Source organism: Monoraphidium neglectum (genome assembly GCF_000611645.1).
Source record: "Monoraphidium neglectum strain SAG 48.87 unplaced genomic scaffold scaffold00979, whole genome shotgun sequence".
Classification (NCBI taxonomy): domain Eukaryota; kingdom Viridiplantae; phylum Chlorophyta; class Chlorophyceae; order Sphaeropleales; family Selenastraceae; genus Monoraphidium; species Monoraphidium neglectum.
The window spans coordinates 1-13475 of record NW_014012649.1 but is presented as its reverse complement, the minus strand read 5'-3'; the positions used below and the strand labels follow the sequence as shown (position 1 = coordinate 13475).

At 63.2% G+C, this 13475-nt stretch overlaps 3 protein-coding genes across 3 annotated transcripts; all 3 read left to right on the top strand.

Annotated features, from left to right (window-relative positions):
- Nucleotides 1-1156: 1156 nt before the first annotated feature.
- MNEG_6168 (hypothetical protein) lies at nt 1157-3192 on the top strand (the record flags this gene model as incomplete). The annotated part of the gene is made up of 6 exons (XM_014045358.1): nt 1157-1256; nt 1737-1808; nt 1980-2112; nt 2434-2566; nt 2737-2874; nt 3106-3192. 6 exons carry the CDS (start codon nt 1157-1159, stop codon nt 3190-3192), a joined length of 663 nt encoding a protein of 220 aa, XP_013900812.1.
- Nucleotides 3193-3974: 782 nt separating this feature from the next.
- On the top strand, nt 3975-6393 carry MNEG_6167 (hypothetical protein; the record flags this gene model as incomplete). The annotated part of the gene is made up of 6 exons (XM_014045357.1): nt 3975-4189; nt 4345-4422; nt 4728-4813; nt 5042-5184; nt 5358-5795; nt 6169-6393. The coding sequence occupies 6 exons, from the start codon at nt 3975-3977 to the stop codon at nt 6391-6393; spliced, it is 1185 nt and encodes a 394-aa protein (XP_013900811.1).
- Nucleotides 6394-6664: 271 nt separating this feature from the next.
- MNEG_6166 (hypothetical protein) lies at nt 6665-10520 on the top strand (the record flags this gene model as incomplete). Its single annotated transcript, XM_014045356.1, has 9 exons — nt 6665-6728; nt 6930-7038; nt 7172-7250; nt 7539-7655; nt 8198-8332; nt 9458-9631; nt 9856-9927; nt 10250-10305; nt 10499-10520. The coding sequence occupies 9 exons, from the start codon at nt 6665-6667 to the stop codon at nt 10518-10520; spliced, it is 828 nt and encodes a 275-aa protein (XP_013900810.1).
- Nucleotides 10521-13475: the final 2955 nt, after the last annotated feature.

The window sequence follows — 13475 nt, the reverse complement described above, 5'->3', positions numbered from 1 at the left end:
CCCCGCGGTCACTGTGCTGCCGGGGGCTCACAGACGAGCTGCATGCGAAAGTGCAAAGCGCTGGCGCCCGCTCGTGCAGCCTTGTGGTGATGCGAACGCCCGCGCATGCTTCCAAAAAACACACTCTCCGCCAACAACAAAGCACCCCATCCTTCGCCTTGTGTGTTAATCTGAGGCGCCTCCTCTGCAGTGCCCATCCCCCAAAGTCTCTGGGTTTGCTGACCAACCCCAACCCCTGGGAACCCCGCACCAGGCGGCGGCTGTGATGGTGGCAATCCTTGGTCTGCCCGACAATGAGGAGAAGGGGGAGCGTGGATACAAGAGGTTCCGGGCCATCATGTACCACTGGCAGGCGTGTATAGTTTGTGTGTGTGTGTGTGTTTGTGTGTGTGTGTGTGTGTGTGTGTGTGTGTGTGTGTGTGTGTGTGCAGGGGGTTAGGGTTCTAGGAGCGGAAGGAGTGAAGGTGCATACACGCAGTCCAGCGTGCGTTGGAAGGGGGGGGACGTATGTGCACATTCGGGGCGCAACTGCAGACGGACGTGAGAGGTGGGACGTGCCTGCTGCGACAGCTGGCGCGGTGACAGACTTTTTGGATTTTTTGTCGCACGCCCATGTGTTGGGACGCTCAGGCGCATGCGCCAGCAAGCATGCACGCCTTGCCAGCTGACGAGCTTCGAGCTGCAAGCAGAGGTTGCCCTTCGCCCCTGATCGCCCATGGCCGCGATTGGTGCGCGCCTGACCCACACTCTCTGACATCCAGCCGTGCAACCCCTGCGGTGCGATGCCTCGCTGGCAGGTGGGGGAGCGATCGGAAGACCTCCCGTCAGGGAACCTCGTCTTCTCAGGTGCATTCATCTGCAAAGGCAGCTCTGCACGAGCAACGCTTGCCTCGGGCCTCCCGCGCGTGGGGGCGCACTCAGAGGCTCAGCAGCTTATCAGCGTCACGTGTAGACGCCGGCCGGGCCGCCCGCTTGCAGGGCAGCATTACCCCCCTTGGCCCCACAGCCGTCGGCTCGTGGATGCACGCGCCCATGCGCGCACCTGTCGCACCATCCCTTTGCAGCTTTGCAGCGCCAGCTGGTCACACTGGAAGCGGTCACCATGCGCGTCCTTGGTCCAACGAAATGAATCACACCGCGCCTGCCCTGCCCAGACATGACTACGAAGCGGTTCATTGTCATCGAGGCCACCGGCTCGTGCAACCACGTGGCCGCCCACCGCGCGCACGAACTCTTCTGCCTGGCCACGTACCTGGGTGCGCATGGCGGGGTGTGCCTCCTGCCTCGCTAGTGCGAGCACGGCGCGTGATGTTGGTCGTGCGCACGACTCCTGCAGCACCCTCGTCCTGGGTCCTGGGGGATGGTTTTCGGGAGCAACGAGGCCCCCAAACTTGCGAGGCCGCGTTGCGCTTGCGCGTTGGCGTCTGTATGCACACGGCCTGGCTTGGGTCTTGCGTGCAGTGTCAGGCTGCGCTGTGGGGAGTCTGATGCCGCCCCTGACCGTGCGGAGTGCGTCGGCTGCCAGGTGTCAGCCCCAAGGCCTCCCGCCTTGCGATACGGCTTGCCAATAAGGGCATGCGCACTAGCAGGCGGTTCTAAGCACATCTGCTGCTTCACAGCCGAGCGTGGGCAGCTGGGGGCAGGCCCCAAGGTGTGAAACAACATCGGTCCTGGCACACAACATGCGAGGCGAGGCTTCACGTCTCAACTGCAGATGTGCTTTCACCCCCCTACAGGCATGGATCCAAAGTGGGTCCGCAGCTGGGCATGGGTCGGCAACCCCCTGCCCCAGGACCTTCTGCGGGAAGGTGGGTGATGTCAGCATGACCTCATCAAGCGCACTGCTGGCGTGACAATCTGCAGGACCCCTTGTCTTCACGTGGGCCGCCGCATTCATCGGCTGCATTTTCCGAGTGTTTGCCACACCTTGGCGCGTCAGCTGTCCCACACTGGCCCATGCATCCACAATGCATTGGCAGGGCCGGCACCGGCCGGCGTCACCCAGGTGGAAGCGGGCAGCTTCCACCCATCACTGACCGGCGTCATGCTGAAGGCGGTGGATGACTACGTTTCCAGCCACCCTGCTATTGTTGAGGTGGTCGATCGCGAAAGGTGGGATTTCCATCCGTCAAGTCTTGGCAAGTTTCTGATACTCCGAAACCAGTTGACCACCATCCATACAATGGCAGGGCAAGCCGTAACCTCCTGAAATGCCCCCGCCGGGCAGGCACAGCCCATGGTTCATTTGAGCCCTGTCTGCTCTCGCATGCGTTTCGCGCTCGTGTCTGGCGGTCCTGGATATCTAAGACCTCCTTGCACTGTAATGCAGCACTTGGCAACAGCAGCCCTTCCTGGCATGGCTTCCTGGCTTGTATGTTCAAAGTCCCCCATAACTGCACGATGCGCGTGGTGTACACCACCTGCCTGCAACAGGGAGGAGGCCGGCGCCACCCAGGAGGCCCTGCGGCGCAAGGTGCTGCAGCCGGATGGCGCGGCGCCGGTGGACCCCTGCAGCGTCAGGGCGGCCCAACAGCCCCGCGGAGGCAGCACCAGCAGCAACAATCAGGTGGGCAGGGCTTGGCTTTCACTGATGTTGGTGGACCAAAATCATCCCACCCCCCTCCCCCTTGGCGTGCTCAAGTGATGGAATGATTGCACAACCTCAACTGATGCCAGCAGTGACCAGGAAAAGTTGTCATTGCCAGTTCTTGCACGCACCCCCCTGTGCACACGCAGGAGCAGCAGCGGCGGCAGCAGCAGCAGCAGGAGCATCTGCAGCCGCAGCTGGGGTGCTCGTCCTGCGGCAAGGTCAAGGGCGACGGCGTGCAGCTGCGCTCGTGCACAGGTTGTGGTGGGATGGCAAAGTACTGCTCGGTGAGCTCACTGTCTGCGACTAGTATAGCGCTATGATTGGAGGCTTTCTTTGAAATCAAAGATTGGGCACTGCGCGTGACAGCGGGGCTGGAGGGCAGGATGGCTCACTGCATCGTCTCATCACCATGGGACCCGTGTCGTAGGACTGACATTTTAAAAATGCTGCCTGAACCATATGTATGGGCTGCGGTTTGAGCCTCTGTGTCGGTGTCGCACGCCTGACCGCCACAGGTGGAGTGCCAGCGGCTGGACTGGCCGGCCCACAAGACAGACTGCAAGGCGGCCCGTGGACGGGTGACTCAGCAGGCGCGCGCATGACGGGCGTGTGGCAGCCCGTTGCCCGCGAGCGGGAGTGGACGTGGGTTGGGCATGGAGTGACGGCGGGGCTGGGGGAGCGCTTGGTTGCGAGCCTTAACAGGAGGCCCCCTGCCCTGCTGGGTGCGATGTTCTATCAAACCGCACTGTCCGACGTTGGAAGCCGCAGAACTGCACAGATGTGGAGCACGCGTAAATCGTCACCAGAAAATTTTGTACATGCGTGCGTTACCTCACATCACAAAGTCGAATGTTGCACGGCGCCTGTCCGTGCCGGAACAATTTGCGGGCGCCTACCGGTGAAGCGTCGTGCGCGTCTGCTTCTATGCTGATGATTGTGCTGGGGGCCAGGGCCTCATGGCAGTCAGGAACTGCAAGTATGCGCGTAAAGCGTGTTGTAACGCACGCGCGATTGTGAGCCCCAGCGCAGGATCAAGCACACCACCGTGATGGCCCGCAACGCACTGACAGACCCTGGCCAGTTCGGCTGTTGCAGTCACTACAGTAGCAGTGACGCCGTGACCCAAGAGCTCGGGGTGGGCGCCGCTGACGAGTTTCTGTCTCGTTTGGTATCTCTGCTCGTCTATACGTGCTTCCACTGCACCGCATTCGGACGATCTCGTAACACGTCAGAGCACGGCCTCAAAGCCCTGCGGAGCGCCCTCCCGGAACGTGCGCTATACGCTCGCACAAAGCCAGAGATTGGATACGTGCCACCTCCACGGGCATCCGGCACACACCACCAACACCGGGCGGCGCACAGCAGTGGCCCAGCAAACGCGGCGATGGCGACAGCGGCAGCAGCAGCTGCCGCGGCGTTGCCCAGCGCAGTGCCGGAGGCAGCTCGGACAGTGGACATGGCAGAGGAGGCGCTCCACGCCGGGAAGTGGCTGCAGGCGCGCAGCCGCGCCAGTGAAGTGCTAGCGCAGCAAGGCGCTGCGCTGGCGGACGTGACACGTGCTTTTTATGTCCTGCTGCAAGTCGACTTCCATGCTGGCAGGTGCGTGATGCGGCGCCGCGAGTGGTTTATCACATGCAGCGGGGTATGTGCATGCGCCCGCATGGCACTCGGCGCTTTGCCCCGTCTCCGAGTCAGTTGCCTGCAATTGCCGACCAGTCTCGTCACTGCACGTTTTGGCTACGAACCTTTTCCAGGCTGACTGACTTGAAAGAGGCATCCCAGTTCTATGGCCGAGACCTGCAGAGCCTGCCAGTGACAGTGATTCTGCTCTGGTGGGTGCGGCGGGGCGCATGTGTACGGCTGGCCGATGCAGCGAGCCGCCGCGACGGAGCGCCTCGCACGCAGCCCGCAACCCTCCCACGCGGCCTGCTTGGCTCCAGGCGCCGCTGCACCAGCCTCCATTCAATCAGGAACTTTCATTGGCGTGCAGCTGCTGGCGTTTGGCTTGCGTGCAGCCCGCCTTGATAGGGCAGCGCGCTCGCTCGCGTGCCCCCGCCAGTCTGCTGCTTTGCCACATTTTTGTGGCCAGGGTTCGCTGTTACCCAGACCCCCCCCACTCTGCCTCCATCTCTAACAGGGGTGTCATCGCGCTCGAGATGGAGGCTGGTGCAGCGGCGCGCGCCGTGCTGGGGTCGTATACCGCCCGCCTCAGCGAGGCTGCAGGTGTGGGGCAGCAGGAGCGAAGAGGGGCAGATTGGGGCCACACTGCAGGGAGGGGCTCGCTCGTTCGCGCCGCCCCTGTCTGAACGGCACCGTCATCGCTCAGTGCACACTCAACCACTTTCACAACATCATTTGACGAGCGGTGTGTCCCGCGCCGTCGCGGCCACCCACCACGTGACGCGTCCGTGTGTAATACCAGTGCCATGCGCCACTTCTATGCTCCGCCAGGCGCCCCCTTGCCGAGCGAAGACCACCTGGCCCTGTCGCGGCTGTACGCGGTCCGCGTGCTGCGCGGCGCGTGCGGCGACGCCGCCGGGGCGCGCGCGTGGCTGCTGGCCGGCGGGGCGGGGCTGTCGGACGGGCAGCGCCAGGTGTGCGGCGTTTGCTGGGGATGCCTGCCGATCGCATATGCCACCCTTGCGCTTGAGTACAGGATGTTGCAGCGCTTACAGGGCCATCAACTGATGTTTTTTAGCGCAGCGAAGCCACTTGCTTCATGACCCCTCTGTGCTGCGTCCGCATGCGCTCCATTGCCCGCCCTTAGCTCCTGCTTACGGAGTTGGAAGATACGGAGGCGGCTGCTCACGGCTGTTCAGAACAGCGAGAGCAGCAGCAGCGGGAGCAGCAGCAGCAGGCAGGACCGAGCGGCGGATTGACAGAGCCGTCAAACGGCAACAGTGGCGGCGTGGCAGCGGCGGCGGCAGGCTGGGCCGAGGGGGGCTTGGGGCAGCCGGGGCAGTTCTTTACCGTTACTGGCGAGATTGAGGAGATAGAAGATGATTGGCCGACTCCTCCAACGTTGCCTGCAGCTGGCAGTGCCGCAGCTGCAGCGCATGCGGCAGGCGCTGGGCCTGGGGGCCGGCGGGGCGGCGGTGAGGGCCAGGGCGAGGGGGGCCAGCAGCAGCAGCAGGGCGTGGCCACGCGCACGTGGGCGTGGGCGGTGGAGCGGGCCGGGCAGCTTCGAGCGGCGCCTGTGGTGCAGGTGGGGGCGGCGGTGTTACGGAAGTTCTGAAACGTGCCATGCTCTGGGGTGGCCAACGGGTCTTGGTATAGTGGAGTATCCAGTCGCGGACTGCAGCGCGTGCAAGCAGGGCGCACAGCTTCCAAGCATGCATGCCGCCAATCCATGTTGCTGCGCAAGATGTGGACGCCGCCAATTCTAGCATGCAATGCATTGGCGCGGAGCTCTTCGACGCCCATGAATCCAGGAGGCCCCCACATGCACCCCCCAAATGACAAGCACCCTGATGTACCAACACCCCCCACGCCCCCGCCAACCCTCCCCCCAAGCGTCACATTACCCCATTATCACCCAGACCAAGCATCCATTCGTGCGGCCTCTTGCAACCTTACAGGACACACTCAGGTTGCTGCACCTAGAGGACGTGCCCGCATGGCAGATTGCTGGCGGTGCGGCAGCGGCGGCGCTGGTCGCCTTCTCCGTGTATCGGGAGCGCCGCGGCATTCGGCGTGCAGCGGTTGGTGCGGCCAGCGGCCTGTTGGCGGGCCTATCGCAGGTTGCAGCAATGGCGACGGGGTTCGAGCCAAATGCAATGGCAGCGGTGCCGCGGCCACAGTAGGCAGGGCGGCGTGCCAGTGTCGTGCAGGTGACGGCGGCAGCTGCGTGGGCAGCACTGGTGACTGTTGCTGACCCCGCATGCATGCAGCCATTTTGTGAGGCAGTCTAGCTGCTGTGATTGGTGGTAACGCGACAATTTGCACCGCTTTCTGGTTTTCTCAGGCAGCGCGCTACTGTGAGATCACCACATCAGCGCAGTTAGCACGCCGCGCAACCTGGTTGCACGACAGAACAGGCGGAAGAGGCACGGGGTTTAGATAGGAGCAGTCAAAATGATCAAGCTCTTCAGCGTCAAGGCAGGCACCCGCGTCCCCGCCCTGGAGCGCGCCTCGGCTGGTGCTCAGCGCTGCAGTCTATAAGTGAATCTCTTGATTGTTCTATGCGCAGGACAAGCAAAAGAAAGAGGCCGCGGCAGCGGCCTCTGGGAGGCCAAAGCAGTCCGCGGGAGAGCTGCGCCTTCAAAAAGGTGCGCGTTTGTATGTGCTCTGCTATACAGCAGCGATCCGCTGTCTGACGCTGCCCTTCCGCGCCACGTAGACCTCACGGAGCTGCAGTTGCCTGGGAACATCAAGATCAACTTCCCTGAGGGCAAGGAGAAGCCAATGCACTTTGAGATATCAATCAGGGCAGACGAGGGCATGTACAGGTGCGTGAGGCAGGTTGCCGCAGCCGTGTGCGGCACCGTGGTGCCTCGTAGCACGCATCGCTGCGCATGCTGTATGGATCCCTGCGTTCTTGGGGCAACCAAGCATAAACGTCAACATGCACCTGCCTTGCAGGAATGGGAAATTCCTGTTTGACTTTGTCATTGCGCCTAGCTACCCGTACGATGCACCAAAGGTCAAATGCAAGACCAAGGTGCGACTTCGTGGCCGCGGGCGCATTCCAGCCACGCAAGCTAGCGTGCCAGACATTGCTCACACGCCATGAGCGCAAAGATGCGAGTGCAATTAGCCACGGTGCAAGCGAGCGGCAGCCGCATGTAGTGGCTTGCGAGCCTTCAGCAGTTGCAGCGCGGCACACCTCCGACAGTTGCTGACTGCGCGGCCGTCCGTCGCCCGTGAACTTGGGAGGCGGGCGCTGCTTCTCACGCCGTTCTTCGTTCTCACCAGTCTCCTGCCGCCTGCACGCGTGCGTCGCGGCCAGGTGTACCACCCCAACATCGACCTGGACGGCAACATCTGCCTGAACATTCTGCGGGAGGACTGGAAGCCGGTGCTTTCTATCAGCAGCGTCGTGTACGGGTTGCAGTTCCTGTTCCTGGTGGGCGCGTTGAGCACGCACGTGTGAGGCGTGGGGGCGTGTGTGCGCGCATGCGTGTATGCGCATGTGTGTGTGCTTGTGCTTGTGTGTGTGTGTGCTTGTGCTTGTGTGTGTGTGTGTGTGTGTGTGTGTGTGTGTGTGTGTGTGTGTGTGTGTGCGTGCATGTGTGTTTGTGCCTGTGCACGCGTGGATGGGAAGGTGGGTGCATGCGGGTGTGTGAATGCATGGCTTTACTCCAACACATGCCAGAGCATGCGCGCGCGTGCGTGTGTGTTTCTGTTTATGTGTGTGTGTGTGTGTGTGTGTGTTCACACCCAAGAAAGGGGGGAGGGACGGAGAGCATGTGCGTGAGAGTGTGTGAGAGTGTGTGTGTGCATGTGTGTGTGAGAAAGGAAGAGGGAGAGGGGGGACGGGAGCAGAGGTTGTCTGTGCATGCGCTCATGCATGTGTCAGAAATTGCTCGTATGCCAATCACCTACCCACCCAAACACCCACACCACGCCTGGTCACCGCCCCAAACACTTGCGGCCCCCACTGCGCAGGACCCCAACCCTGAGGACCCCTTGAACAAGGACGCTGCAGCCAAGCTGCAGGAGAGCGCGCGGTCCTTTGAGTCGTACGTGCAGCGCAGCATACAGTATGGGATGCAGATCGACGGCACCTGGTTCCCGCCCTGCGTAGGATAAGGGGTGGGTGCGGCTGTCGCGCGGTCGTCGCGCGGCTGCCCGGAGCGCTCTGCGACCACAGGGACTGAGAGGGGCCTGTCGTTTTCCACCAGACCCCCAACCGTATGCGCGCGCGCATGGGCTGGGGGGTTTTCCACCAGTCCCTTGTTTTCTCACGACCGCGCATGTCTGCTGATGGCTGTATCATCACCATTCATTTGGATTGGCTGTGCCACCCCCCACACAGTCTACATCCATTGCATCCCTCGTCCATCTTTTGTTGTCAACCGTTCGTCTGGCATCTATGCACTTGCGCCTCGTGGCGCGCCGCATGCTTCGTCTATTGGAGCCTTTCTTTTTAGACTTTTCTTTGTCCATGCTGCGTTGGCTGTGGTAGTGCACCGCTACCGGCAGGTTGCCAGTGTGTTACCGGTACCCGTGCATCAGCGCTGCAGCGGCGTGCGTCGCTGCCACAGCCTGGATCTCACCTACGTCTTGTAAATATACACTATGCGAGCTTGCTTGTTCAGGTAGTAAAGTGGCAAATGAAGTCGTGTCGGTGGTCGAGGTTCCAGCTCGACACCTGCGCCCACTTATTGCGCCAACAACATCACGCGCCATAGCATACAAATTTACACTGCTTGAACATATCATACAACCTCCACCTAGCGCTCATAAATCACCCCGGCAACAGATCACCGAAACCTCACCCCCGGAACACCCCTTGGCGAGCCACCCAGCCGCTGACGGGCCCTCGAAAGAACGAATTCAGACCCACACACATCTCACCTCGATCATCATGCTGTCCCTGCGCTCCCACGCCCTCTGCAAGGCGCCCTGTGCGCGCCCGCGTCCACCGACATCGCGGCGTTGCGCCGTGCACGTCAGGGCAGGCATGCTCGATGACATTGCAAAGGGCTTCGTGCGCATCTTCAGTCCCCCGAAGGATGATGTGCGCGGGCCGGGACGGATCTGCTGGGAAACTCCACACCATGGCGATGACATGGCACTCCATCTGACGCTGGCGACCTCTCACCCACGTCGCGCTGCTCTGCCCAACAAGATTTGTCCTCAAGGTCCTGCAATCTCTGCAAACTAATGCTCCCTGACCCCGCGGCCGCCACCCCACGCCCTCAGGCCCCCAACGGCAACTGGGCAGGCACGGGCAGCGGCTTCACCGGCCGCATTGACCACCACGGCAAGGGCCGCCCCTTCAAGGACGGGTTCTCAGCCGCCGCCGCCGCCACCAAGGAGGCCACAACAGACGCTGTAGATGCCGCGAGTGATGTGGCCGAGGGCAGGGGCAACGAGGTGGGGTGGGGCTCCCGGCGCGCACCTGCTTTCCCGGATTCGCTGCCCCGCCACCCTCGTGCGTCGGTTGCTGGCACTCCCCAGCGACTTGCGTGCCACGTGGCACGGTGCCATTGAGCCCGTATCGAAGGTCCATGCCTGCCTGCATTTTGGTGCACCTCTCAGAGCCAGCTCGCGCGCCTGCCTCGCGCGTGCTGACCTCCCGCACATAATCCAAACACTAGGCCGTGGGCTACGTGGAGGGTGCCGTGAAGGGTGTGATGGACAAGAACTTCGCCAGCAAGGATGACGAGAACGTGAGTTGCAGCTGGGAGCTGGGCTTGTTGTGGCTTTGCTTGAAAAGCTTCGGAGCCTGCGCGTGGAAGCCGGGGGTACGGGATGCGAGTTTACGGGCGGCGTCCTGGGGGCCCGGCTGCACCTAGAGGGCTGCGAGACTGTTGAGAATTTTGGGGCCCCCCTGTCGTCCTGGCGGCAGACGGCCCTGCTAATCCAGTCAGGAGTACAGGGATTGAAGCACGTGCGTGTAAGGGGCAAGCAAAGCTCCCCCACCCCCTCCACGCACCCCCTGCGGCCTTTGACTGCCCCCGCATGTCCATGCGCTGGATTTGCCCCCTGCAGCCGAGCACCGGCGCCCAGGGCTGGAAAGGGGACATCCATGGCCGTGGCCGCGACGGGTGAGGGCCTGGGTTGTTACGCGCGGTCATTTGTCCTTCTGCAGCGCGCCTGGCCCACGCTTCCCTGCTGGCCATCATTGGCTTGATGCGCAAACGGCTGGGGGCCGGATCTATGCTGACCTGGACCGACGCGGTGCTGTTCGCTGAGCGCAGCCCGGCCACCACCCTGAACCCCTTCCATGACCGTTTGCAGGTTCCACGTGCCACGCGGCTGAGGCTCGCGCGCGTGCAGAAAGCGCACGCACGATGCATGCAGGGCGGCCGCGCCAACTGCTCGCCGTGCGCTCATCATTATTCGCACGCGAATATTTTGAAGTTCGTGCTCTGGACGAGCCGCGGCCGCGCACCCCACCAGACCTGTTGCAGCTTATGCATGCGCTCAGGTCCAAACGATTGAACCGCTGCACAGCAATTTTCAACGGCGCAGCAAACAATTTCTTCATGCGGCTGGACGGCGCCAGTTTTGTGAAGTTGCAGCTCGCTTTTCTTACCAGTACAAAGGAAGCGGTGAATCTCAGGTGCTTTTTGGTTGTGTGTGGAACTGTGGATGTTGTTGGATGTGTGTGGAGTTTATAAGGTCTTCACGAGGCTGGGCATTTGTAACAATTGGATTGGGTGACTGGTAGGCTGTGATTCTTCCACCCTCGTAGGGTAGGGCGGCCCACGGCTGAGATAGATAGATAAGTGACTCATACCAGGCTGAGCCGGCCGGCATCCTTTCGCAACAAGCAACACGGGTCCACCACAACCCATGGTCAGCCTCGATAGCACAGAATTGTCGCGAGGCTGGCCAGTAAATATCCAGAGTCTGCGTAGCCGTCGCAGTTTTGCTGCAATTTTGTTGGGGTGGTCCGCAGCCAGCAGGTCCACCCGCCCAAGGACGCTTCTCGCCCGAGGCGCGCCCCGCATAAGCGCAGACCACAGCCCGAGCTTAGTTAATGCAAGGGAGGTTTCAGGGCCGCTTCCGGAGGCGGGGCTCGAGGGCGCGAGATCGCATTTGTGGCGGCGACGTTGACCTCGGGGGTTGACTGGGAAGATCTCCATATCGGCGGGTAGCGGGCCTCAAAGCCAGCTGTGACCTCTGCGGAATACACATGGCGATGCTTTGAAGCCGTATTGAACAAATAAGCAACAGGGAGCTTGCAGCGTCGCTTGGAGCCTGCGCCTGGGCCTCGGACATGTGCCTCGCGGCTCCGCTACTGGGTGGCTGGGACGCCCGCACCGGCCCCGCTCCATGCCGTTTTGCCATCACATGCACTCGCGCCTTGTGTTCCGTGTTGTACTCTTGATGCGTGTTTGGCATATGAGTTTATGCACAATGGCTCGATGGATAGTGGACTCCTGCTGTTGATCCAGGTTATTTCGCCATCATGGGCTCGCTCGGTGGTGCACAGGGGGCCTGCGACCCGTGCAACATCAGAGTCCTGCTCGTGGACGATGAGTTGCTATCAAGACTTGTGGTTGGTGAGTGCCGCACAGGGCAGGGACGGTGGTAGCAGCGGCAACGAGTGCTGCTGCAGTGCCTGGCGCCACACCCTTCTTCATCCCGCCCCGCGCTGCCCCGCAGGCAACCTACTTCGGAAATGCAACTACAAAGGTGAGCATCTTTAAATGGGCGCTGGTAAGCTGTTCCGTGGCACGAGCTGACCACAATTAACTTTGCAATCCCTTTGGACGCAGTCACGGTGGTGGAGAGCGGCGCCCAGGCCCTGGAAATGCTCCAGCGAGCGGAACCAGGGACTTTTCAGCTGATCCTCACGGTGCGCGAGCATTCGGCAGCGACCGCGGCCAACACTCCGCGCGCCCACCACCGCCGCACCCGCCGTGGCCGTTCTGTGGCCGCGCCGCCCAGAGCCAGTCCGCGCCGGGCGGCCTCCGCCCCAGCAGGCATGCGTATCGCCGAATGCGGACTTATATCACACGTAATGTCATGCACAGGACGTGATGATGCCGGATGTCTGTGGCCTGGAACTTCTGCGCTATGTCCGCTCCAATCATCGGCTATCGGAGATTCCCGTTATCAGTGAGTGTCTTGCCGCGGGCGCAGTAGTAGCAGCAGCAGCAGCAGCAGCAGCAGCAGCAGCAGCAGCAGCAGCAGCAGCTGGCATACCCGCCTGCACCCGAGGCCTCTGCGCCGCACACGCCCGCCCAAGCCGCCGCCCCGAGCGCCCGCAGCCGCGTGAGCCACTCCCAAAAATGTCATCACGACCGCGCATGCTTGCGCGCCCGCGCCCCCGCCTGCAGTGATGAGCGCCAACGAGGGGAACGACACAGTGTTTGAGGCGATCAAGGGGGGAGCTGAGGAGTACCTGGTGAAGCCGGTGACTAAGAAGGAGGTGCAGAACATCTGGCAGTACGTCTGGAAGAGGAGCACACGCCGTCAGGTGGGCGCCGGCCGCGGCGGCCCGCCTGGATGGCCTCGGGAGCCCGGCGCTGGGCTTATTGCGGCGGCGGCGGCGGCGAGGGCGGGGGCGGAGGCGGCGCAGCAACGCGGGGCGCCGTTGTTTGGAGCGCAGGCCGCTCGCTGCGTCGCGGGCCGGGGCCGCGCCCCACCACCCGCCCCGCACGCTGCCACGTCTCCGCAGGGCGACGCCCGCGGCGGGCGCACCGCGTCGGCTGGCGGCTCCCCTGAGCATGAAGCGTCGGCGGGCGCGGCAGCAGCAGCGGCGGCGGCGGCTGCCCCGGCGTCGACGGCCGCCCCGGCGTCGACGGCGGCTGGCGCACTCCTGGCGGGCGCGGCAGCGGGCGGGCGCCGGCGGACGTCCGGGCAAGGGGCTGCGCAGGTGCTGCCGCTCTCCCTGCCTGGGCCAGCGCTGGTGCTGAGTGGGCAGGACGACCAGCAGCAGCAGCAGCAGCAGCAGCAGCAGCAGCAGCAGCAGCAGCAGAGGTGGTCGCCTGACGCGGGGCAGCTTTATCAGCAGCAGCAGCAGCAGCCGCACCAGCAGCAGGCGCTGGCCGACCCGTTGCTGCCGGCCAACCTCGGCGCGCCCGGCAGCGTCCCTTTGTGCAGCACGTGCCGCGCCGCGGCAGTGCCCCGCGCACGGTCGTCCCCAAAAGCTGGCAGCGTCCCCATTTGCGACGCCTGCCAGGCAGCTGCCGCGCGCGGCGGCGGCGGCGCCGCGGGGGCGCTGGCTGCCGCGGCGTCGGCGGCCGCGGCGGCGGGGCAGCGG